Source organism: Manis javanica, chromosome 2, assembly GCF_040802235.1.
Source record: "Manis javanica isolate MJ-LG chromosome 2, MJ_LKY, whole genome shotgun sequence".
NCBI classification, from domain to species: domain Eukaryota; kingdom Metazoa; phylum Chordata; class Mammalia; order Pholidota; family Manidae; genus Manis; species Manis javanica.
The window spans coordinates 205,403,952-205,430,148 of NC_133157.1; the positions used below are offsets into that span (position 1 = coordinate 205,403,952).

The 26,197-nt window shown below is 37.0% G+C and overlaps 2 protein-coding genes across 5 annotated transcripts in view; one reads left to right on the forward strand and one right to left on the reverse strand.

Annotated features, from left to right (window-relative positions):
- The window catches only part of LOC118969742 (uncharacterized), a 203,064-nt gene that overhangs the window by 101,818 nt on the left and 75,049 nt on the right, over positions 1–26,197 (reverse strand). The window lies entirely within an intron of this gene.
- LOC140848098 (serine/threonine-protein kinase TAO1-like) overlaps positions 1–26,197 on the forward strand; it is a 70,538-nt gene that overhangs the window by 9,302 nt on the left and 35,039 nt on the right. The window contains exons 4-10 of the mRNA XM_073230380.1: positions 138–183; positions 808–904; positions 2,418–2,531; positions 4,970–5,061; positions 12,725–12,818; positions 14,382–14,463; positions 25,647–25,814. Coding sequence (XP_073086481.1) covers positions 138–183; positions 808–904; positions 2,418–2,531; positions 4,970–5,061; positions 12,725–12,818; positions 14,382–14,463; positions 25,647–25,814 — 693 coding nt within the window. The remainder of the gene's footprint in view (positions 1–137; positions 184–807; positions 905–2,417; positions 2,532–4,969; positions 5,062–12,724; positions 12,819–14,381; positions 14,464–25,646; positions 25,815–26,197) is intronic.

The following is a 26,197-nucleotide window of genomic DNA, read 5'->3' on the forward strand; positions in this document are numbered from 1 at the left end:
TAAAGGTAATTGATAACTAGAGTTTGTTTCACTTCTAAGTATCTTCTTGATCTCCTTGGTGTATTTATTTTATCTCATATAGAATCTTTTTATTTTAATAATGTATTTTAATGTTTTTATCATTTTTTCCCCTGTAGCTTGTAATGGAATATTGTTCAGGATCTGTTGTAGATTTGCTGAAGGGTAAGTTTCCTTTATTTATTAAGAAAAGAAAAGTATTAGTACAATAAAATGAGAGTGCATTTACTAAGAGATTTTTTAAATAATGTTACAACTTTCCAGGAAGAGCAAAAACGATTGTCTCTTCCTGGTAAGTTGTAACATTATTAAAAAAATCTCTTAGTGAATGCACTCTCATTTTATTGTACTAAATTCTAGAGTCTCAGCGTGGTATGCACTGTCCTCATTAAATACTATGTTTTAGCATAACAGATGAGTTTTCTTTCATTATGATTTAAGCGGCATTTTTCTGCATTCTTTATCATTAAACTTGATTTGTTCCTTCTGTTCAGAATGAAGATATGTAGGAATATAAAAAGGGAAAGCTCCTCTTTCATTGTTTTATAATCATGAAATAATTGTTAAATGTTAACTTAGAGGAAAATTAGCTGTGAACTATAATAACTAGGCACAACTGCGCACTTATTAAGTTCAATTGCTTTGTTTTATTATCTTGGAAAGCAAAAAATTCCTTCTTGCTAAATGTTAGTTTTTCAAAATTTGCCCATATATTAGATATGTGTATATATATTTTAAAATAGAAGTTTTCTATAGAATAATTATTTTCAAATAAAATCTTATTTTAAGTTCACAAAAAGCCATTACAAGAAATGGAAATAGCAGCAATTATACATGGTGCTCTTCAGGGATTAGCCTACTTACATTCTCGTGCCATGATCCATAGGTAAGTACTTTAAAAATTACCATATATTAATTTGCAAATTTCTCAGACCTAGAATTTATTAATCCTGAAAGCTTTGTTGATTTTTGCTAAATAAAAGTACTCTGGAGTTTTACAAACTCATATTTTTTTAGGTTATCCATGTCTTAAAATGAATATACTAATTTATTTGATCTCTCTGTTGAGAATAATTTTTATCTTTTTCTACACATGCTGCTGGACTTTCCGAAGTATGTGCACTTTATAGATTTGTGATAGAAATTTAATTATAGAAAAGTTTAATTTGTGAAGTGGAAAAGATGATAGGGATTATGTAGTCTTACTTGTTTCATTTTATAAATGAGGAAACTGATGCCCCAATTTGTGACTCACTTCTCAAAGCTGATAAAGCAAGATAGATTAGACTAGAGCTAACCTAGACCTTTTGTCCTCCTGGTGACCCATAATGCCGGATTTGTTCCATTGATTCCATGACAGAGACAAGTAAAAGCTACTTAACACTCTATGCTTTTGAGATAATTCTTGATAATGGATAGTAATTTAAAGATTAAACCATCATAAACTACATTTTTAGCATTGGTACTGGTTTTGCCTATTTTTAGAAGGAAGGTAGCATTTTAAAAATTATCTATGTGAATCAGACAATACATAGTAAACTTACATAATAGAGTCACTGCAAATTAATGGGTTATCAGTTTTTTAGATGAGGGTAGTAAGGTCCAAGAGAAATGCACATGCATAGTAAATAAGAGAATGAAAGAGTTGGAAGCAGAATCTAAGGTCTTCTCAATTTCAAAGAACCTTCCATTTTAAAAAAAAAACAAATGGAAGAAAATAGATTGACATAATATTACATCCATTATAATACTATATAGTATGAATTGACAAGTGCTTAGAAATTTTTTTCTTTTTGAATGTTATAGTGCCCATTGTGCATACAATACCATTATAATTTTTTTAGTTCACATATACATTGCTGATTTAGAAAAGAGCTTAAAAGTAAATTTGGGATCATTGATATTACCTTACCCATATGTTTCAGTTTTCATTTCATATTTAGGTAGGAGAACTATGATAAAATTTGGAATGATATGAGTAATTTTAAAAAATTTGGGGCATCAGGTTCTTTTTTTTCCATTTTATTGTTAAGGCTATACTCAGAAATCTTACAGTCATATAAGAATGTTCAGCTAAATTTTTAAAACCATTATTTGTGCCAATAAACAGGCACTCAAATATCGAGTCCTTGCTACTAATTACCTAATTTTTTTCTTCTGTTTCTCCTGCTATTTTATCTTCTCTTTTAGAAAATTGTTACTATATACTTACAGGAATTCTGTGTATCTCATTTCTTAGTTTGGATCTTAATTCTCATTATCCCAACTGAGAGATTATCCAAGGCCTTAATTATTCTGATTTCTCCTTCCCTATTTTATAAATTTTTATATGATTTTATCATTTTCAGTATAATCTTACAAAGGAAAGACAAATAATTTTCTGTGTTCCTTAAACCCAGAGACATCAAAGCAGGAAATATCCTTCTGACACCACGAGGCCGGGTGAAACTTGCTGACTTTGGATTTGCTTCCATGGCTTCTTCTGCCAAGTCTTTTCTGGGGACGCCGCATTGGTAAGCGTAGTCCTATCTGGTATTGATCCTCATGATTGAAATGGGCAGTGTGTGGTGGTACTTTTATCAGGTGCTTTATGTTTCTCCTGGAAATACAGTGCTGCTTTAGATATTACTCTAAGCACTGTAGTTTCAGATACAGATTTGGAGTGCTGCCCTTGGATCTCCTATTGATTTATTTGTCCCCTCTGTGTTTCTTTCCTGTTATCATCCACATCATGTATTGAGGGTAGGAGTGAAAAAATTTAAATCTTTAAGAAGGGAGAAGATAGAAATGCTAAGTGGAAATTTTCTTTAGATTTATACTTACTGTGTGTCAGTATCTTCTGAATAAGAGTACCTGAAGACTGGTAGCTGATTAGGAACTTTTGTTTTCATTTTTTATTGTGGAGAATTTCAAGTATACAGGGAAATAGACAAAAATATAACGAAGGCTTACACAGCGGTCAGCTCAGCCTAACAGCACCTCCCCAGGGCCTGGCTGCCCTGTGTACTTGATTTTCTTGCCCTCCCTCCAACCTCCAGTTATTTGAAGTGACTTCTAGACATCATCTAATTTTATTCATAAAAAATTCCATATTTATGTCAGCAAGTATGAAGGGAATAATTTTCCACATCTTCAACTTCCATAGATGTCCTCTCTCTGTATATGTTGAGAAGTGTCTTAGGTCTACTGCATCTTCTTTTCCACCTACCTTTCAAATCTCCCAACGCCCAGTTTGTTAAAGAAAGGCTTCTCACCCATCCTGACGAGTAGAGTGATGCATTGTTCTGAGAATTAAAAACCTCAAACCAACCCTAGAGGGACAATCTGAGAACATGTAACATCTAGAATATATAGCATCAGAAATATTGAAGAGTTAGGACACCAAGTTTTGGCAAAGGGCCTTCTGCCTTCACAGTCATCTCTCTTCAGTTCTTTTTACTCCTTACTTTTTCTTTTCCCCAATTGTCTTTCCACCCATCTTCTTTTCTAGTGAATCACAAATTATCTCATTTACAATGGGGACATTTGTCGTGAGGACACATTCACATGTTATTTACAATGAAAAATGAAGTTTGGCATTTCCTGACAGAAAATAATTCTGATTTGAATGGTTGATATGACCATGCAGACTGGGATTGCTAATTAGGATATTATACAGCAGTGTTTTTAATGAATGAGAGAGGTCCTCAGCTCCAAGTTGTAAATATCTGTAAAGCACATATACAAAATAATGTATATACATATGTGTGCATTATATCCTTTGCAATTATTAAGTTTATAAAATTTAGATACCAACTCAAAAATGTACAAGTGGATACATTCTTTTAGTAAATTCATTGGAAGTAAGAAAATAAAAACTTTGAAGACTACTGTTCTGTATGACCAAAAATTTCTTATGTAGAACCCTAGTTTAGATAGAATCCTCTTCCCCTGTATAAAAAAAGGGTTCTTTGGACAAATAATGCTTCTTAAAGGTCCCCCTCTTTATAAATCAGTGGTCAATATTAGATACTAGAAAGGAGCTAGAAAGTTGTGCATTAAAAACAAAACTACTTTTTTAACTTTGTTGAACTTAGTGGCTCCCCAAGCTTACTTCAACATCTTAACACATTACAAGCCCTCTATTATTGGCAACTGAAACTTACATATGTACTAATTTGTATATGGTATATTAGGAACACAGCACTATGTACATAGTTACATATTTTTACACACAGGAACACACATACGCCTGGTGAGAATCTTATTGAGCAGAAACTTCTAAATGTTTGTCTGTGCTTAACAAGTACAAAGGAAGTATAAGGTGAAGCACCAGTGAGAACATTAGAGTCTAGCTGAAGATGCGAACTAGCGTTTCATTTTATAACCAAGACGCCTCCAGAGTTAATAATTGTATGATTTATTTAGTTATGGGTGGCGGTCCTAGCCACTTTTATCACAGAACACTACTCCTATTTGCAAAAAAGACTGACAAACTGCTTATTCATTGTTGCTTATTGTGGCAGATATTTTCTCAGCTAAATGTAGTGAGATTGTTTACTTCAAGAAAACAAGTGCCAGTGACAAAATGCCCTCTTTCGAGCAAAATTTAGACTTTTGTAATAAGATGTTGAAACCGAAATGTTTGAGAACCACTGCATAAAGGATATACAATATTACAATCTGCAAACTTGAATTGATGCAGAATGCAACCCTGCTCTGGGGAGTCTTTCCACCAGGATGCTGGTACGTGATCATGACAAATGGTGAGAATAATTCTAACACTGTATATGCAACGGTAAATATTTACCTCACAACGTGTAATGCATTTATTTCCCATTATAAGAATTCTTATGTCCAGGTATATCATCTGGAATTCACACAGGTATTCTCCATGTGGACGGTCATTACGTTTTTAAAGAATAGTATACTTTCTTTTCTTTTTTAACTTAAGTATCATTTTATGTTTTAGGATAGCCCCAGAAATAATTTTACGCAAGAATGAAGAAAAATATGATAGGAAAGTAGATGTATGGTCTCTGGGAATAACATGTATTCAAATAGGTAAGCATTGCTCTTTATTACTGTGTAGTAAGTTTGATGAATGTTTTACCTCAATTTCTGTACCAAATAACAGATTTTTATTTTTATGTCAGTGTTTAAGGGGAGCAATAAATCTATGAAGGTTGTCACTTTGGTTATTTGGCAATTTGTGTGTGTGTGTGTATATATAATATATATAATATATATATTATATATATATATGTTAGTTTAGGTATATTATATTTGCTGTATTAAATTAGGTCTAAAATAGTTTCTACTGTGGTATTAATTTTGTGGTATCTGTGTCTAATATTTAATGAGTATTTGTTAAACACCTAGAATATGTCTATGGTTATAGATTTATCACCTATGAAGGGTCTCTAAAGCATTCATGAATTACTTACTGCTACTATGGTTACTTAATACTTTGTGTTAGGTATGAGGATTAGACTATCAGGCTGCATACCTTATTGTACAGCTTGATTTTTTTTTTGGTATCATTAATCTACAATTACATGAAGAACATTATGTTTACTAGGCTCCCCCCTTCACCATGTCCCCCACCTCATACCCCTTCGCAGTCACTGTCCATCACCGTAGTAAGATGCTGTAAAATCACTACTTGTCTGCTCTGTGTTGCACAGTCCTCCCCGTGCCCACCCCACACTCTACATGCTAATCGTAATGCCTCCTTTCTTTTACCCCACCCTTATCCCTCGCTTTGCACCCATCTTCCCCACTCCCTTTCCCTTTGTTAACTATTAGTCCATTCTTGGGTTCTGTGATTCTGCTGCTGTTTTGCTCCTTCAGTTTTCCTTTGTTCTTATACTCCACAGATGAGTGAAATCATTTGGTACTTGTCTTTCTCTGCCTGGCTTATTTCACTGAACATAATACCCTCTAGCTCCATCCATGTTGTTGCAAATGGTAGGATATGTTTTTTCCTTATGGCTGAGTAATATTCCACTGTGTATATGTACCACATCTTCTTTATCCATTCATCTACTGATGGACATTTAGGTTGCTTCCATATCTTGGCTATTGTAAATAGTGCAGTTATAAATATAGGGGTGCATCTGTCTTTTTCAAACTGGAGTGCTGCATTTTTAGGGTAAATTCCTAGAAGGAGAATTCCTGGTTTCAAATGACATTTCTAATTTGAGGATTTTGAGGAACCTACATATTGCTTTCCACAATGGTTGAAATAATTTACATTCCCACCAGCAGTGTAGGAGGGTTCCCCTTTCTCCACAACCTTGCCAACATTTGTTGTTGTTTATCTTTTTGATGATGACGATCCTGACTGGTGTGAGGTGATATCGCATTGTGGTTTTAATTTGCATTTCTCTGATGACAGGCGATGTGGAGCATCTTTTCATGTGTCTGTTGGCCATCTGAATTTCTTCTTTGGGGAACTGTCTATTCAGCTCCTCTGTCCATTTTTTAATTGGATTAGTTGCTTTTTGTTTGTTGAGGTGTGTGTGAGCTCTTTACATATTTTGGATGTCAACCCTTTATTGGATATGTCACTTATGAATATATTCTCCCATACTGTAGGATACCTTTTTGTTCTATTGATGGTGTCCTTTGCTGTACAGAAGCTTTTTAGCTTGATATAGTCCCGCTTGTTCATTTTTGCTTTTGTGTCCCTTGCCCGGGGAGATATGTTCATAAAGAAGTCACTCATGTTTATGTCCATGAGATTTTTGCCTATGTTTTTCTCTAGGAGTTTTATGGTTTCATGACTTAATTCAGGTCTTTGATCCATTTTGAATTTACTTTTGTGTATGGGGTTAGACAGTGATCCAATTTCATTCTCTTACATGTAGCTGTCCAGTTTTGCCAGCACCATCTGTTGAAGAGACTGTCATTTCCCTTTTGTATGTCCATGGCTCCTTTATTGCATATTAATTGGCCATATATGTTTGGGTTAATGTTTAGAGTCTCTATTCTGTTCCACTGGTCTGTGACTGTGTTCTTGAGCCAGTACCAAATTGTCTTGATTACTGTGCTTTGTAGTAGAGCTTGAAGTTGGGGAGCGAGATCCCCCCCCACTTTATTCTTCCTTCTCAGGATTGTTTTGGCTATTCGGGGTCTTTTGTGGTTCCATATGAATTTTTGAACTATTTGTTCCAGTTCATTGAAGAATGCTGTTGGTAATTTGATAGGGATTGCATTGAATCTGTATATTGCTTTGGGCAGGATGGCCATTTTGGCGATACTAATTCTTCCTAGCCAGGAGCATGGGATGAGTTTCCATTTGTTAGTGTCCTCTTTAATTTCTCTTAAGAGTGTCTTGTAGTTTTCAGGGTATAGGTCTTTCACTTACTTGGTTAGGTTTATTCCTAGGTATTTCATTCTTTTTGATGCTATTGTGAATGGAATTGTTTTCCTGATTTCTCTTTCTATTAGTTCCTTGTTAGTGTATAGGAAAGCTACAGATTTCTGTGTGTTAATTTTGTATCCTGCAAATTGGCTCAATTCCGATATTAGTTCTAGTAGTTTTGGAGTGGAGTCTTTAGGGTTTTTTATGTACAATGTCATGTCATCTCCAAATAATGAGAGTTTAACTTCTTCTTTACCAATCTGGATTTCTCGTATATCTTTGTTTTGTCTAATTGCCATGGCTAGGACCTCCAGTACTATGTTGAATAACAGTGGGGAGAATGGACATCCCTGTCTTGTTCCCGATCTCAGAGGAAGAGCTTTCAGCCTCTCGCTAGTTGGTATGATGTTAACTGTGGGTTTATCATATATGGCCTTTATTATGTTGAGGTACTTGCCCTCTATGCCCATTTTGTTAAGAGTTTTTATCATGAATGGATATTGAATTTTGTCAAATGCTTTTTCAGCATTTATGGAGATGATCATGTGTTGTTTCCTTCTTTTTGTTGATGTGGTCGATGATGTTGATGGATTTTCGACTGTTGAACCATCCTTGCATCCCTGGGATGAATTCCACTTGGTCATGGTGTATGATCGTATTTTGTTGATTATTTTTGCATCTATGTTCATCAGGGATATTGGTCTGTAGTTTTCTTTTTTGCCGGGGTCTTTGCCTGGTTTTGGTATTAGGGTGATTTTGGCTTCATAGAATGTGTTTGGGAGTATTCCCTCCTCTTCTAATTTTGGAAAACTTTAAGGAAAATGGGTATTATGTCTTCTCTGTATGTCTGATAAAATTCCGAGGTAAATCCATCTGGCCCAGGGGTTTTGTTCTTGGGTAGTTTTTTGATTAGCACTTCAATTTTGTTGCTGTTAATTGGTCTGTTTAGATTTTCTGTTTCTTTCTGGGTCAGTCTTGCAAGGCTGTATTTTTCTAGGAAGTCCATTTCTCCTAGGTTTCCCAGCTTGTTAGCATATATGTTTCCATAGTATTCTCTAATAATTCTTTGTATTTCTGTGGGCTCCGTTGTGATTTTTCCTTTCTTGTTTCTGATTCTGTTGATGTGTGTTAACTCTCTTTCTCTCTTAATAAGTCTGGCTAGAGGCTTATCTGTTTTGTTTATTTTCTTGAAGAACCAGCTCTTGGTTTCCTTGATTTTTTTTCTATTGTTTAATTCTTCTCAATTTTATTTATTTTTTCTCTGATCTTTATTATGTCCTTCCGTCTGCTGACCTTAGGTCTCATTTGTTCTTCTTTTTCCAGTTTCAATAATTGTGACATTAGACTATTCATTTGGGATTGTTCTTCCTTCATTAAATATGCCTGGATTGCTATATACTTGCCTCTTAAGACTGCTTTTGATGCGTCCCACAGAAGTTGAGGCTTTGTGTTGTTGTTGTCATTTGTTTCCATATATTGCTGGATCTCCATTTTGATTTGGTTGTTGATCCATTGATTATTTAGGACATGTTGTTAAGCCTCCATGTGTTTGTGAGCCTTTTTGCTTTCTTTGTACAATTTATTTCTAGTTTATACCTTTGTGGTCTGAAAAGTTGGTTGGTAGGATTTCTATCTTTTGAATTTACTGAGGCTCTTTATGTGGTCTAGTATGTGGTCTATTCTGGAGAATATTCCATGTGCACTTGAGCTGAATGTGTATCCTGTTACTTTTGAATGTAGATTTCTATAGATGTCTATTAGGTCCACCTGTTCTAGTGTGTTGTTCAGTGCCTCTGTGTCCTTACTTATTTTCTGTCTGGTGGATCTGTCCTTTGGAGTGAGTGGTGTGAATACATTGCATTCTATTTCCTCACTTAATTCTGTTAGTATTTGTTTCACATATATATGTGCTCCTATATTGGGTGCATATATGTTTATAATGATTATATCCTCTTGTTGAACTGAGTCCTTTACATTATGTATGTCCTTCTTTACCTCTTGTTTCTTTCTTTGTTTTGAAGTCTATTTCGTCTGATACTAGTATTGCAACACCTGCTTTTTTCTCCCTGTTGTTTCTATCAAGTATTTTTTTCCACCGTTTGACTTTTATTCTGTCCATGTCTTTGGGTTTGAGGTGAGTCTGTTGTAAGCAGCATATAGATGGGTCTTGCTTTTTTATCCATTCTGTTAATCTGTGTCTTTTTATTGGTGCATTCAGTTCATTTACATTTAGGGTGATTATTGAAAGATGTGTACTTATTGCCATTTCAGACTTTAGATTTGTGGTTACCAAAGGTTCAAGGTTCGCTTCTTTGCTACCTTACTTTCTAACTCAACTCACTTATGAAGCTATTATAAACACAGTCTGATGATTATTTCTCTCTCTTCTTATTCGTCCTCCTTCATTCTTCATATGCTGGGTGTTTTCTTCTCTGCTCTTTTTAGGAGTGCTTCCATCTAGAGCAGTCCCTCTAAGATACCCTGTAGAGGTGGTTTGTGGGAGGCAAATTACCTCAACTTTTGCTTGTCTGGGAATTGTTTAATCCCTCCTTCATATTTAAATGATAATTGTGCTGGATACAGTACATATACACAATGGAATATTATTCAGACATAAGAAGAAAAGAAATCCTGCCATTTGTAACAACATGGATCAACCTCAAGGGTATTATGCTAAGTGAAATAAGCCAGAGACAAAATACCATATGATTTCACTTATTTGTGGAATCTAAACACAAAACAAAAGGAACACAGTAGCAGTAAACTTATAGACACTGAGTAGTGACTGGTGGTTACTGTGGGGGAGGGATTGAGGTGAGTAGTTGAGGGTGAGGGCAATAAAAGGGCACTAAAATTTTCAGTCATAAGTTGGTCACCAGGATAGTAGTATTGCATGGAAAATATAAGCACTGCTTCTGTAACATTTTCCTATGTTGACAGTAACTGCTGTAATGGGGGTGAGGATTTAATATGGGTGACTGTTGAACCACTGTGTTGTATACTTGAAACTAATATAAGATTCAATATCAATGATACCTCAATTAAAAAAAATATTTGAAATGGAAAATATCCTTTGAATCCACTGAAGGCTACCGCAGTCTAGATTTAGTAAATCTCCATGGTTTTTAGCTAAGTTCAGTGTTCTTTGAGTAAATAGAGATGTTCAGCTTTATAGTAAATGACAGATCAAAAATCACACTCTGGTTTGATATATTGATGGTACACCACTTAGAATTTTTGAATACTTTTATAAATCACAGTAGAAACACGTTATTTTATTAAGAATTTCTTCAGTAATCCCTTCCCTTTCCTGAATCAAACTACTCATTCTTAAAGCTGTTGGGAGGACAGTATAAAGTAGGTGTCCATGTCACCTGCTGAGCCATGGTAGCCCGGCGTGGCGTGTCAGAGTCCTGTGAGGAGAGGAGGGAGTTCCCACAGACAGAATGCCTTGTATGTGGAAGCAGAACCTGTGCAGGGAGGGCGGCAGTCAAGTTTGGAGATTCAGAGTCCTGGTGGGGTAACCAAAGCATTCAGACCTGGAAGTAGCCCAGCATGGGGTGTCAGAGGCCAAGGAGCACGTCCACATTTGGTGGTGGGTCACGTGACACCGTGGCAGTGCCTGATTGAAAGGAAGGGGGCTTCCCTCCTGAGGGCTGATGAGGAGGGCCTCACTGCAGAAAGTGATCCAGTTTATATGGGGTGTCAGAAACTGAGTGGATGAAGTGGACATTCACACTGTAGACAGGCTTGGAATGGGGTTTGAAAACTTGAAGGGGAAAAAGGGAAAGGGTGGTGGCTAAGATGGGAGACTATGTACAGGGGCGAGTCATCAAATATATTAAGGATAATGAGAGTGCGGTTTTTTACTATCCGAGAAGGGTGCTACAAATAATGGAAAGAGAAGGCTCGAATAAATAGTACTATAGCATTGGATTTGAGATATTGTAGTGAACTCAGTTGTTTTCAATAAACAACTAAAGATGTTTAATGTGCAAGTATGAATACAAATAGATGAGGGACGTGTGTGTTCCCTTCCTTTATCCACTGACAGGATCTAAGAGAAGTGACACGGGCAGTAGCATTGAGCACACTGCCTGCCACAGCTCCTTGGAGCCATGTCTACAGTAGGGAAAGCATAAGATGATCCTGGAATATCTTAGTGGGCCAGAGAGCAAGGAGCTGAGCAGGGAATGATGGAGCCATGCCGGAAAGGCAGAAGTCGGCTAAAAAGATTCTCAACTGCTCAAAAATGAAACAATTTCAACATCAAAATAAATGATAGTAGCAGGTTATAAATTATTAAATGAAGAATCTAAATCTATACAATAAGAGAATAAAATGATCTTTATGCAAAACAGAATATTTATATAGACTCAAGTACCTTTTCACAAATACTTAATAATTACAAAGGAAAAAAGTGAAACTTCACCATGAAACCTTGTGGAATGGCCGTAAGTGATCAAAGTGATCACCATCAATGACAAGACGATCTGAAACCATGGACCTGTTCCATAGGATCATCGTAGAATACACTGAGGAAAGCATGACACTTCCTTCTGTGATATTCCTGCCAGAGATGTGGAAACTAAATTTAATGACAGCACAAAGCCAAACTGAGGGATATTCGAGAGTCAAAATTGTATACTTGTGAATTGTCAAGGTCATGACTTCAACTGTCACCTTCAGACTAGAAAAAGAAGGGCAAATTCAATCCACAGTAAACAGAACAAAGAGACCCAGAAAAGATCAAAACAGAAATCAATTAAATAGAAAATGAAAACAATAGAGAAAATCAATGAGATCACAAATTAGTTCTTTGGGAAAATTGATGAAATTAATAAACCTCTAGCTAGTTTGAACAGAAGGAAGACACAAACAACCAATATCAGGAATGACAGGTGACATGACTCCAGATTTTACACATATTGAAAGGATTATAGGAATATTTTATGAACAATTCTGTGTAAGTTTAAAACTTAGAAAAAATGGAGAATTTCCTTTAAGGATGCAGATGATCAAAGGTCATTTTTGCTACAAAGAACATTATTGGGGCATTTGATTGAAACTACAATAGAGCTTGAGATTAGATAATAGTCATGTGTTCATATTAATGGTCTGATTTAATGACTATTAGGTTCTGTTAGAATGTTTTTGTGTATTAGAAAAATGCACTATTTAGAAGTGTGCATCAGGGCTGCAATTTCCTCACTATTGACTCACTTAACTAAGTTCTCTGAATCCTACTTGCAACTTTTTTCCTAAGTTGGGGTTTATTTAAAAAAAAAAAACTAACAGTGCTTCCATGCTCCTATATAACAGGCACATATTTAACAGGAAGTTTCATTTCTTTTATAGCGGAAAGGAAGCCTCCTTTATTTGATATGAATGCAAAGCGTGCCTTATATCACATTATCAGAAATAACCCCCCTACATTACAGTCTAATGAATGGTGAGTATGGCTGAGAGATATATTGTTCAACATGGTAAAATTTAAATACTTTTTCATAATGTTATCAAAATGATTTCATGTCAATGAGGTGAAGTGTATACAACCTGAAGAAATATTAAAATAGCTTTATTTTATCCTTACATCATGTTTATCCTTTATTATCTCTACTTTTCATAGCATATATGTGACTCAGTTCAGAAATAAAAGATAGATGATGCTACATGGGAGCAAAAAGTATGGCTTTTGTATAAAAAGTAATATATTTTTTGTACCATAGTGACACATACAACCCTGATTTTATAATAAATAGCATGATTTAAACATTCATATTTTAAAACTGCAATATATATTGCCACAACCTGTACAGATATTTGATTGGGGAATGGTTTATGATTGATATGGTATAAAACTTAGGTAAAAGTGATTTGATAATTTATCAGAATTACCACATAATTCATAATTTTTGGATGATTCTAATTGTTATTATTTATTATTCCAAATGTGCTTTGATGTTGCATCTCCTAGTGTTTTTTTGATAATACTGTTATTCATGTAAAGAAGTTTATTGAGAACAGATGGACAATTTTATGAAAGGATTTTTATCAGTGATAGAAAATTTTAATGGGAAAGTCTTCAGGTGTATCTAGCGTTTGAAACATTCTAGGGGACTACCTACCGTACTTAACAAATAGTTAACAAATACTTTAAAATTCACAAGTAAGATGCATAAATTAGGAATAATTTATTTTTTATCATTACATTATTAAGGCAAGTTCACAGGTCTTTGCTGCTTCTGTAGAGATGTTCTGAGGAAATCTTGGCTCAGAGTTTATTATGGTACATCTGAATAATATATACACGAAACACAGGCTGTCTTTACACTGGTTGATACTTTGGGGATTCAAAAACAATTCTTGTATTAAAGAATTAAATCTTATTTGAATATTGATGACAAACATTGATGAAATATTTTTTACTTACTGCCTTACTGAACTCTCATCAGTAACACTATACAATAGTATGTTACAGAATTCTAATTTTTTAAAAAAAATTTTATTGTTTTCTGGAACTTTTGTCCATTTGCTCAAGGACACTAAATACTTAGGTATAAAAATTGTTCTTTCCAAAACAAATAGCGTGATGTTCTGAAACATGCTATATGGAAGATGATCCAAGGGCCAAGCAAGAACGAGATGTGTCTAGAGAAAAGAAAAAAAAATACTAAGAAGAATATTATCTTAGATTTGAATGAAAAAGGAAAATGACGACTTCCATAATTTACCGCAACGTAGAATGAGTTGTGATACTTCAGTATGTGAGAGCAGGATTTTAAAATAATGTGTGCAAAAATACCATTTTCTATCGAAAATGGTAAAGATTCATTAGTTGCTTTGCATAGCTTTTTATATACTCACATGATGAAATATATAGTGTATTGTGTCTGCTTTTTTTTTTTTTTATGATTTCTATTCTCCCTCCCACCCATAGGGACATGCCTTGATTTGTGGATGTGTTTTTAAAGGAAATAGCAATATGTTCACTTAATACTTTCCTTTACAATAGGTCCAGTTCTTTTCGCAACTTTGTAGAGTCTTGCCTCCAGAAAAACCCTAAAGATCGCCCTACATCAAAGAAACTTTTAAAGGTCAGTTATACTCTGTTTTGTACACCTAAGAAATTATTTTAAAGAATGTGTTTTATTCTTCTTTGATTCAGAATCAATATTAAGTATGCTGTACTGGGCTTTGCTAAAATACTAATTTCATAATACCATTCTTTCTTGGAAATTTTCTTTGTTGCTAAGGTTTTCGTTTGTTTTTCAAAATTAACTGCTTTTACCATGTCTGAATAGAATATATAGTTAAATATTCAGTATAGTAGTACTAAATGACTTAATTTTTATATGTGCAAGAATATATTCATGAGTTACAACTACAAATTTTAATTCATGTGGAACAATATCATTTCAGAGGTGGCAAAGCATAGTTTAACTTTGGATTTAATTTTTGTATCTACCATACTTTATATATCAATCTGTCCTATATAAAGTAATATGAAAGGAAGAGAAATGATGTGTAATACATTTACATAAATACTGTGGGAGAAAAGAGATTTCAAAAGAACCGTAAAAAATGGATATCACATTTTTGTTTCCTTTTCAGAAATATGTTTTTCTAACTTAGCAATGAAAATATTTTAAAAGTAACGTGAATTCTATTCATTTCTCAATAGGTTTGGTTATCTAATTTAAATAAATTATTAGTATATGCTTTCTGTTCTCAAAAATGTTTTCATTTAGAGGTTGACATCTTATTAATAGGAATAATAGTATTGTTCGACTTAATATAGTTATTAAAACATCTAGATAAGGCATTAGTGAGTAGCAGTTGACTATCTTTTTGTGACCCTAAGGAATTTGGTGGATTTTTTCACTAGAAAATTAGACTTTCAGCATGAATGTTTTAGAATTTCAAAGAAGTTCAGTTTATTTTCACCTACACACAGTTCAATATGCAAGGATATTGAAAGGGTCCATGTACATATTCAGTAGGGTTATTTGTACCTACAGTATGTAGAAGAGCAGTATAAAGTTTCAGTAACACTTAGGGAATTCTAGGCCTTAAGCACACTTACAGTCTCAAATGAAAGCCAAAAAACTAGGTATTCACAATAGCAACAAAAGGTTTAGTATAGCTATGAATTATAGCTATACTATAGTAAGTGAAAAATAAGCAGGATCCATTTGTAGAAAACTATCAAATAACTTAGAATTACAAGATATATTATTTTTGGATAAAAAAGACCGAATATTATAAATAGTGGTACATACCAAGCTAAGGCTCAGGAAAAGGAAGAATGTGACTGGCTTCTTACATTTGCCTAATGAAGGCAAAAGAAGCTCTTTTGGTAATAACCCAACCTACCAGGAATGGATACTTGACCTTGGGTGATCCCAAACCTGCATATGTATTCATGTACCTGGTCCATTTTGTATATTGACATTATGGGAAGTGATAGGAAGAATCTGTCAAGTGCATCCTTCCCTTTGGCCTAATCACATTTCTGTTGCAGTCTGTCATAAGGAAAAAAAATAAAATGGAAAAAAGTGACTTACTGTGTGAAGGTATTTATCTCAGAATGAAAAATTGAGAATAATTATCCAGAATTAGAATAATGGTTATGTAATTTTGGCATGAACCTTTGATGAAATAGTCTGTAGGCATTATGAGTTGAAATAACATAATACTTATAGCAATAAAAAGAGAATAATATATAGTTACAACTCTTCAGAGAAGAAATAAATTTGAGCTAATAAAGGAGGTAAAAGTCTTAAAAGAGTTCAAGATCATCTGATGAACTCCAGTGCACAAGTCATCTTTCTGCAGTCTGTGTGCTAACTACAAAACAAAATCTATACACAGAAAATTTCTGAGAAGAAATAAATATCCAAAAAATACCAAATGTAACAATGATAATCTTATAGTAGAATTGTTCTTTCTACTTTTCTGTACTGAATAATCTTAAGCTTTATTAAATATTAATGGTAAAAATCACTAATACATAATGTCTTTTTTTTTTTTTTTTGAGAGGGCATCTCTCATATTTATTGATCAAATGGTTGTTAACAACAATAAAATTCAGTATAGGGGGGTCAATGCTCAATGTACAATCATTAATCCATCTCAAGCCTAATTCTCGTCAGTCTCCAATCTTCTGAAGCATAACGAACAAGTTCTTACATGGTGAACGAATTCTTACAGAGTGAATAAATTCTTACATGGTGAACAGTACAAGGGCAGTCATCACAGAAACTTTCGGTTTTGATCATGCAATATGACCTATAAACCATCAGGTCAAATATGAATATTCATTTGATTTTTGTACTTGATTTATATGTTGATCCCACATTTCTCCTATTATTATTATTATTTTTATTTTTAATAAAATGCTGAAGTGGTAGGTAGATGCAAGATAAAGGTAGAAAACATAGTTTAGTGCTGTAAGAAGGCAAATGTAGATGATCAGATGATCAGGTGTGTGCCTATGGACTAAGTATTAATCCAGGCTAGACAAGGGCAGCAAGACATCCACGGATGCAGAAGATTTCTCTCAAAGCAGGGGGGGTGAGGTTCTGAGCCTCACCTCTGTTGATCCCCAAATTCTCACCTGATGGCCCCCCTGCGACTGTGCCTGTCTTAGGTTGTTCCTCCCTTGAGGAATCTTACCCGTCTCTGGCTAACCAGTCATCTTCCGGGGCCATACAGGGAAATGTAAAGTTGGTAAGTGAGAGAGAAGCCATATTGTTTGCAAAGGTTAGCTTTTTACTTCTTTGCAGATTTATGCCCTGTGGCTTCTATGCCCAGCACTTGTCTCGAGGTATCTTTACCACCTGGAGGAATTACGATACTCGGTAAATTCGATATGAGGCACGAATTCTATTTAAAGTTTGTAATTAGGAAGGAAGAAGAAAAGCTATAGATGTAGCATATGAAGGAAACTTGGGAGGATTGATTATTTCTTTGACATATCTTCTTGTATAGTACCTTAAGTATGTATAGGTTTTAAACTACTAACTAATTTGCACACACATATTGACATAATAGGAATACGGTGACATAAACAAAGCAAATCTATAATTACCAGCCATCTCCAGTGAAGCCAAGAAAACCATTTAGGCACCCTAGGCATTTGTGAAAATTTATCTATGATATGATGGATATTTTCCAACTGTACTTGAACCATCAGACAAATTAAAGCAGCCCATTTCTGGGATCTGTTCACATCCCATATGTTCTTTTAACCATAGATAGTCTATAGTCATGAGATTTTGGGGTGCTACAACTTGCACCCCTCCCAACTCCTGGTTGAGTTCCAACAGTACAGATCCAGTCAAATTCGTTGTCTCACTGTATGCACATGCCAGCCTAGACATCTCCCTCCTCCTTCTTATGGCAACTCCAGGAGATGGTGGGCTGGATGCAGCCACAACCGCAGCATCGTCCGGATCCCTGTGGAGGCTTTTTGATGATCATCCCCCGGCACGAGTCCTCCAGAGAGTGCTGATGCCGGAAGCTCCTCCTCATATCGTATCTTAGTTCATTTTCTGGGTATCCAAGCTAGGCCTTGATCTTCTGCGTAGAAACAAACAGACCCTTTGCCCACACTTTGACATGCCCTCTATACCACTGTGCAGAACTCATTGGAGGTCAGCACACAGTAACTGCTTTTTTTTTTTTTTTTTTAATTAAGAGAAAGGAATATTATCAGAAAAGAGTACCTCCATAGCTGATCATCTGACACCCTTTAAGTGATCAACATTAAGGATATTTAAAGCATGCGTTGATCTTTGATTTACCAATAGTTTTATCCTGTTAAGGAGTAATCCCCCTTTTCTTTCTTTCTTTCTTTTTTTTTTTTTAAATTTTTAATCTACACTTACCTGAAGAATACTATGTTTACTATGCTCTCCCCTATATCAGGTCCCCCCTAACAACCACATTACGGTTACTGTCCATCAGCTTAGCAAAATGTTGTAGAGTCACTACTTGTCCTCTCTGTGTTGTGCAGCCCACCCTCCCCTTTCTCCCTCCCCCCCATGCATGCTAATCTTAATACCCCCCTTCTTCTTCCCCCCCCTTATCCCTCCCTGCCCACCCATCCTCCCCAGTTCCTTTCCCTTTGGTACCTGTTAGTCCATTTTTGGGTTCTGTAATTCTGCTGCTGTTTTGTTCCTTCAGTTTTTCCTTTGTTCCTATACTCCTCAGATGAGTGAAATCATTTGGTATTTCTCTTTCTCCGCTTGGCTTATTTCACTGAGCATAATACTCTCCAGCTCCATCCATGTTGCTGCAAATGGTTGGATTTTTCCACTTCTTATGGCTGAGTAGTATTCCATTGTGTATATGTACCACATCTTCTTTATCCATTCATCTACAGATGGACATTTAGGTTGCTTCCAATTCTTGGCTATTGTAAATAGTGCTGCGATAAACATAGGAGTGCATCTGTCTTTCTCAAACTTGATTGCTGCGTTCTTAGGGTAAATTCCTAGGAGTGGAATTCCTGGGTCAAATGGTAGGTCTGTTTTGAGCATTTTGATGAACCTCCATACTGCTTTCCACAATGGTTGAACTAATTTACATTCCCACCAGCAGTGTAGGAGGGTTCCCCTTTCTCCACAGCCTCGCCAACATTTGTTGTTGTTTGTCTTTTGGATGGCAGCTATCCTTACTGGTGTGAGGTGATACCTCATTGTAGTTTTAATTTGCATTTCTCTGATAATTAGCGATGTGGAGCATCTTTTCATGTGTCTCTTGGCCATCTGTATTTCTTTTTTGGAGAACTGTCTGTTCAGTTCCTCTGCCCATTTTTTAATTGGGTTATTTGTTTTTTGTTTGTTGAGGCGTGTGAGCTCTTTATATATTCTGGACGTCAAGCCTTTATCAGATCTGTCATTTTCAAATATATTATCCCATACTGTAGGGTTCCTTTTTGTTCTATTGATGGTGTCTTTCGCTGTACAGAAGCTTTTCAGCTTAATGTAGTCCCTCTTGCTCATTTTTGCTGTTGTTTTCCTTGCCCGGGGAGATATGTTCAAGAAGAGATCACTCATGTTTATGTCTAAGAGGTTTTTGCCTATGTTTTTTTCCAAGAGTTTAATGGTTTCGTGACTTACATTCAGGTCTTTGATCCATTTTGAGTTTACCTTTGTATATGGGGTTAGACAATGGTCCAGTTTCATTCTCCTACATGTAGCTGTCCAGTTTTGCCAGCACCATCTGTTGAAGAGACTGTCATTTTGCCATTGTATGTCCACGGCTCCTTTATCAAATATTAATTGACCATATATGTTTGGGTTAATTTCTGGGGTCTCTAATCTGTTCCACTGGTCTGTGGCTCTGTTCTTGTGCCAGTACCAAATTGTCTTGATTACTATGGCTTTGTAGTAGAGCTTGAAGTTGGGGAGTGAGATCCCCCCTACTTTATTCTTCTTTTTCAGGATTGCTTTGGCTATTCGGGGTCTTTGGTGTTTCCATATGAATTTTTGAATTATTTGTTCCAATTCATTGAAGAATGTTGCTGGTAATTTGAGAGGGATTGCATCAAATTTGTATATTGCTTTCGGCAGGATGGCCATTTTGACGATATTAATTCTTCCTAGCCATGAGCATGGGATGAGTTTCCATTTATTAGTGTCCCCTTTAATTTCTCTTAAGAGTGACTTGTAGTTTTCAGAGTATAAGTCTTTCACTTCCTTGGTTAGGTTTATTCCTAGGTATTTTATTCTTTTTGATGCAATGGTGAATGGAATTGTTTTCCTGATTTCTCTTTCTATTGATTCGTTGTTAGTGTATAGGAAAGCTACAGATTTCTGTGTGTTGATTTTGTATCCTGCAACTTTGCTGTATTCCGATATCAGTTCTAGTAGTTTTGGAGTGGAGTCTTTAGGGTTTTTTATGTACAGTATCATATCATCTGCAAATAGTGACAGTTTAACTTCTTCTTTACCAATCTGGATTCCTTGTATTTCTTTGTTTTGTCTGATTGCCGTGGCTAGGACCTCCAGTACTATGTTAAATAACAGTGGGGAGAGTGGGCATCCCTGTCTGGTTCCCGATCTCAGTGGAAATGCTTTCAGCTTCTCGCTGTTCAGTATAATGCTGGCTGTGGGTTTATCATATATGGCCTTTATTATGTTGAGGTACTTGCCCTCTATTCCCATTTTGCTGAGAGTTTTTATCATGAATGGATGTTGAATTTTGTCAAATGCTTTTTCAGCATCTATGGAGATGATCATGTGGTTTTTGTCTTTCTTTTTGTTGATGTGGTGGATGATGTTGATGGATTTTCGAATGTTGTACCATCCTTGCATCCCTGGGATGAACCCCACTTGGTCATGGTGTATGGTCCTTTTGATATACTGTTGAATTCTGTTTGCTAATATTTTATTGAGTATTTTTGCATCTACGTTCATCAGGGATATTGGTCTGTAATTTTCTTTTTTGGTGGGGTCTTTGCCTGGTTTTGGTATTAGGGTGATGTTGGCTTCATAGAATGAGTTTGGGAGTATTCCCTCTTCTTCTATTTTGTGGAACACTTTAAGGAGAATGGGTATTATGTCTTCTCTGTGTGTCTGATAAAATTCCGAGGTAAATCCGTCCGGCCCCGGGGTTTTGTTCTTGGGTAGTTTTTTGATTACTGTTTCAATTTCTTTGCTTGTAATTGGTTTGTTTAACTTTTGTGTTTCTTCCTTGGTCAGTCTTGGGAGGTTGTATTTTTCTAGGAAGTTGTCCATTTCTTCTAGGTTTTCCAGCTTGTTGGCATATAGGTTTTCATAGTAGTCTTTAATAATTCTTTGTATTTCTGTGGAGTCTGTCGTGATTTTTCCATTCTCATTTCTGATTATGTTGATTTGTGTTGACTCTCTTTTTCTCTTAATAAGTTGGGCTAGAGGCTTATCTATTTTGTTTATTTTCTCAAAGAACCAGCTCTTGGTTTCGTTGATTTTTGCTATTGTTTTATTCTTCTCAATTTTGTTTATTTCTTCTCTGATCTTTATTATGTCCCTCCTTCTGCTGACTTTAGGCCTCATTTGTTCTTCTTTTTCCAGTTTTAATAATTGTGATGTTAGACTATTCATTTGGGATTGTTCTTCCTTCTTCAAGTGTGCCTGGATTGCTATATACTTTCCTCTTAAGACTGCTTTCGCTGCATCCCACAGAAGTTGGGGCTTAGTGTTGTTGTTGTCATTTGTTTCTATATATTCCTTGATCTCTATTTTGATTTGTTCATTGATCCATTGATTATTTAGTAGCATGTTGTTAAGCCTCCATGTGTTTGTGAGCCTTTTTGTTTTCTTTGTAGAATTTATTTCTACTTTCATACCTTTGTGGTCTGAAAAATTGGTTGGTAGAATTTCAATATTGTGGAATTTACTGAGGCTCTTTTTGTGAGCTAGTATGTGGTCTATTCTGGAGAATGTTCCATGTGCACTTGAGAAGAATGTATATCCTGTTGCTTTTGGATGTAAAGTTCTATAGATGTCTATTAGGTCCATCTGTTCTAGTGTGTTGTTCAGTGCCTGTGTGTCTTTACTTATTTTCTGCCCGGTGGATCTATCCTTTGGGGTGAGTGGTGTGTTGAAGTCTCCTACAATGAATGCATTGCAGTCTATTTCCCTCTTTAGTTCTGTTAGTATTTGCTTCACATATGCTGGTGCTCCTGTATTGGGTGCATATATATTTAGAATGGTTATATCCTCTTGTTGGACTAAGCCCTTTATCATTATGTAGTGGCCTTCTTTATCTCTTGTTACTTTCTTTGTTTTGAAGTCTATTTTGTCTGATATTAGTACTGCAACCCCTGCTTTCTTCTCACTGTTGTTTGCCTGAAATATGTTTTTCCATCCCTTGACTTTTAGTCTATGCTTATCTTTGGGTTTAAGGTGAGTTTCTTGTAAGCAGCATATAGATGGGTCTTGCTTTTTTATCCATTCTATTACTCTATGTCTTTTGATTGGTGCATTAAGTCCATTTACATTTAGGGTGACTATTGAAAGATATGTACTTATTGCCATTGCAGGCTTTAGATTCGTGGTTACCAAAGGTTCAAGGTTAGCTTCTTTAGTATCTTACTGCCTAACTTAGCTCGCTTATTGAGCTGTTATATACACTGTCTGGAGAGTCTTTTCTTCTCTCCCTTCTTATTCCTCCTCCTCCATTCTTCATATGTTGTGTGTTTTGTTCTGTGCTCTTTTTAGGGGTGCTCCCATCTAGAGCAGTCCCTGTAGGATGCCCTGTAGAGGTGGTTTGTGGGAAGCAAATTCCCTCAGCTTTTGCTTGTCTGGGAATTGTTTGATCCCACCATCATATTTAAATGATAGTCGTGCTGGATACAGTATCCTTGGTTCAAGGCCCTTCTGTTTCATTGCATTAAGTATATCATGCCATTCTCTTCTGGCCTGTAGGGTTTCTGTTGAGAAGTCTGATGTTAGCCTGATTGGTTTTCCTTTATAGGTGACCTTTTTCTCTCTAGCTGCCTTTAAAACTCTTTCCTTGTCCTTGATCCTTGCCATTTTAATTATTATGTGTCTTGGTGTTGTCCTCCTTGGATCCTTTCTGTTGGGGGTTCTGTATAATTCCATGGTCTGTTCGATTATTTCCTCCCCCAGTTTGGGGAAGTTTTCAGCAATTATTTCTTCAAAGACACTTTCTATCCCTTTTCCTCTTTCTTCCTCTTCTGGTATCCCTATAATACGAATGTTTTTCCTTTTGTATTGGTCACATATTTCTCTTAGTGTTGTTTCATTCCTAGAGATCCTTTTATCTCTCTCTATGTCAGCTTCTATACGTTCCTGTTCTCTGGCTTCTATTCCTTCAATGGTCTCTTGCATCTTATCCATTCTGCTTATAAATCCTTCCAGGGATTGTTTCACTTCTGTGATCTCTTTCCTGACATCTGTGATCTCCCTCCGGACTTCATCCCACTGCTCTTGCATTTTTCTCTGCATCTCATCCCACTGCTCTTGCATTTTTCTCTGCATCTCATCCCATTGCTCTTGCATTTTTTTCTGCATCTCTGTCAGCATGTTCATGATTTTTATTTTGAATTCTTTTTCAGGAGGACTAGTTAGGTCTGTCTCCTTCTCAGGTGTTGTCTCTGTGATCTTTGTCTGCCTGTAGTTTTGCCTTTTCATGGTGATAGAGATAGTCTGCAGAGCTGGTACAAGTGACCGCTGGAAGAGCTTCCCTTCTTGTTAGTTTGTAGCCTTTTCCTGGGAGAATAGCGACCTCTAGTGGCTTGTGCTGGGCAGCTGTGCGCAGACAGGGCTTCTGCTTCCTGCCCAGTTGCTGTGGGGTTTATCTCCACTGTTGCTGTGGGCTTGGCCTGGCTGGGGCTGTTCCTCCAAAATGGTGGAGCCCCGTTAGAGGGGGAGTAGCCAGGAGACTATTTATCTCCGTAAGGGGCCTCTGTGCTCCCTGCTGCCCAGGGGGTTAGAGTGCCCAGAGATCCCCAGATTCCCTGCTTCTGGTCTAAGTGACCTGTCCTGCCCCTTTAAGATTTCCAAAAAGCACTCTCCAAACCAAAACAACAACAGCAACAATGAGAGAGGGAACAGAAAGGAAAAAAAAAAGAAAAAACACGCGATTTTTTTTTTTTTCCTCAGGTACCGGTCCCAGGCACCCGCGCACTGGTCCTGCTGCCCTGTCTCCCTAGCACCAGGGTCCCTGTCCTTTCAAGGCTTCCAAAAAGCACCCACCCACCGGTCCCGCAGGGAAGGAACGCTCAATATTCTTGGTCCTCAGGCACTGGTCCCACGCACCCGCTCACCAGTCCCGCCGCCCTGCCTCCCTAGCACCGGGGTCCCTGTCCCTTCAAGGCTTCCAAAAAGCACTTGGCAAAAAGAGAGAAAAAAAAAGGGGAAAAACGTGCGATTTCTTCCGTCCTCAGGTGCTGGTCTCAGGCACCCACCCACCGGTCCCACAGGGAAAAATGCGGGATATTCTTTGTCCTCAGGTGCCGGTCCCAGGCACCCGCTCACCAGTCCCGCCGCCCTGCCTCCCTAGCACCGGGGTCCCTGTCCCTTTTAGGCTTCCAAAAAGCACTCGCAGAAAAGAGAAAAAAAAAAGGGGAAAAACGCGCGATTTCCTCTGTCCTCAAGTTCCGGTCTCAGGCACCCGCCCACCGGTCCCGCAGGGAAAAACGGGGGATATTCTTTGTCCTCAGGCGCCGGTCCCAGCCACCCGCTCACCAGTCCCGCCACCGTGCCTCCCTAGCACTGGGGTCCCCGTCCCTTCAAGGCTTCCAAAAAGCGCTTGCCAAAAAGAGAAAAAAAAAAAAAAAAAAAGGGGGAAAAACGCGCGACCTCCTCCGTCCTCAGGCACCGGTCTCAGGCACCCGCCCCCAGGTCTCGCAGGGAGAAACGCGGGATATTCTTTGTCCTCCGGCGCCGTTCCCAGGCACCTCCTCACCGGTCCCGCCACCCTGCCTCCCCAGCAACGGGGGCCCGTCCCTCTAAGGCTTCCAAAAAGCGCTCGCCAAAAAAAAAAAACTGCTCCGGTTTCTCTCCACCCGCCGGGAGCCGGGGGGAGGGGCGCTCGGGTCCCGCCGGGCTGGGGCTTGTATCTTACCCCCTTCACAAGGCGCTGGGTTCTTGCAGGTGTGGATGTGGTCTGGATGTTGTCCTGTGTCCTGTGGTCTCTATTTTAGGAAGATTTTTCTTTGTTATATTTTCATAGCTCTATGTGTTTTTGGGAGGAGATTTCCACTGCTCTACTCACGCCGCCATCTTGGCTCCCGCCTTAAATGCCCATAATGTCTTTTAATCAACTGCTAGTGTTTTATGAAGTTTCATTTAAGCAACATAAAGAACCCATTATACCCAAGTAGTATGTTATGTGATTCACCGTCAGTAAATACATTCCTGTTGAAATCTAACGTAATTCAGAACTGATAGTGTCTCCTCTATGAGACCAGTTCTAAGAATTTGTAAGCGTTTACTTAGGGCTCTATTTGGACTAATTCTTAATGTTTACTTAGACTCTGATTATTTCAACTCTGCCTTTTCATTTGGCCAACAAAGGTGTCATGTTCAAAGTTTTCATGAAAAGTACAGGGGAAGTTATGTAGGCACAGAGTGTACACATGTAAATTAAATTTTATGAATATAAGAAGTAAAAAGCATAGCAGAATTAGATAAGTATAGATTACATGCATTATCTACAACTATTTAGGATAGTAACTCTAGGGTCCAAGAAGGGATTCATTTGTTCTGAATGAAAAAATATATAGGTCTCAACCTGACTTTTGCCTTCTACTCTTAACCAGCACCCGTTTCTTCTTCGGGAGCGCCCTACAACAGTGGTAACAGATCTCCTTCGAAGGACAAAGGAAGAGAAAAAAAGAGTGCTGGACAATCTGCGCAATGAAAAGACGAAGAAGGTCCTTTCCCAGGAGGCACATAAAGGGCCAGCAGCAGAAGCACAGGAAGAAAAGGTGGTAACTTAGAAACGGCTCAAGTATTGGGGTCTCCTTATTGGCTTATTTCCTTATGGAACTTTTCTTGCCAAGAATCTTTTCTATCAGTGGTTTCCAGATTGTGTCTTCACAGTGATTCTTTGAGGTCCCAGGTGGAGGAAAAGCTTTTGCATTCTTTAAACCAACCTCTTGGTAGTGTACATTAGCTAGTAAAGCTCTGTGAAGTCTTTTATTAGAGAAACCTGTTCAACTTTTATTTAATCTAGTCCCTCTCAAAATTCTGGTCTACTGAACACTTTTTTGCCTGATTGTCTGATGGCATGGGACACGCTTTTGGAAGTATTTGAAATTACAGGCTTTGGAGTTGACGGTGCTCACAGAGAAGTCATTAGAATTACCAC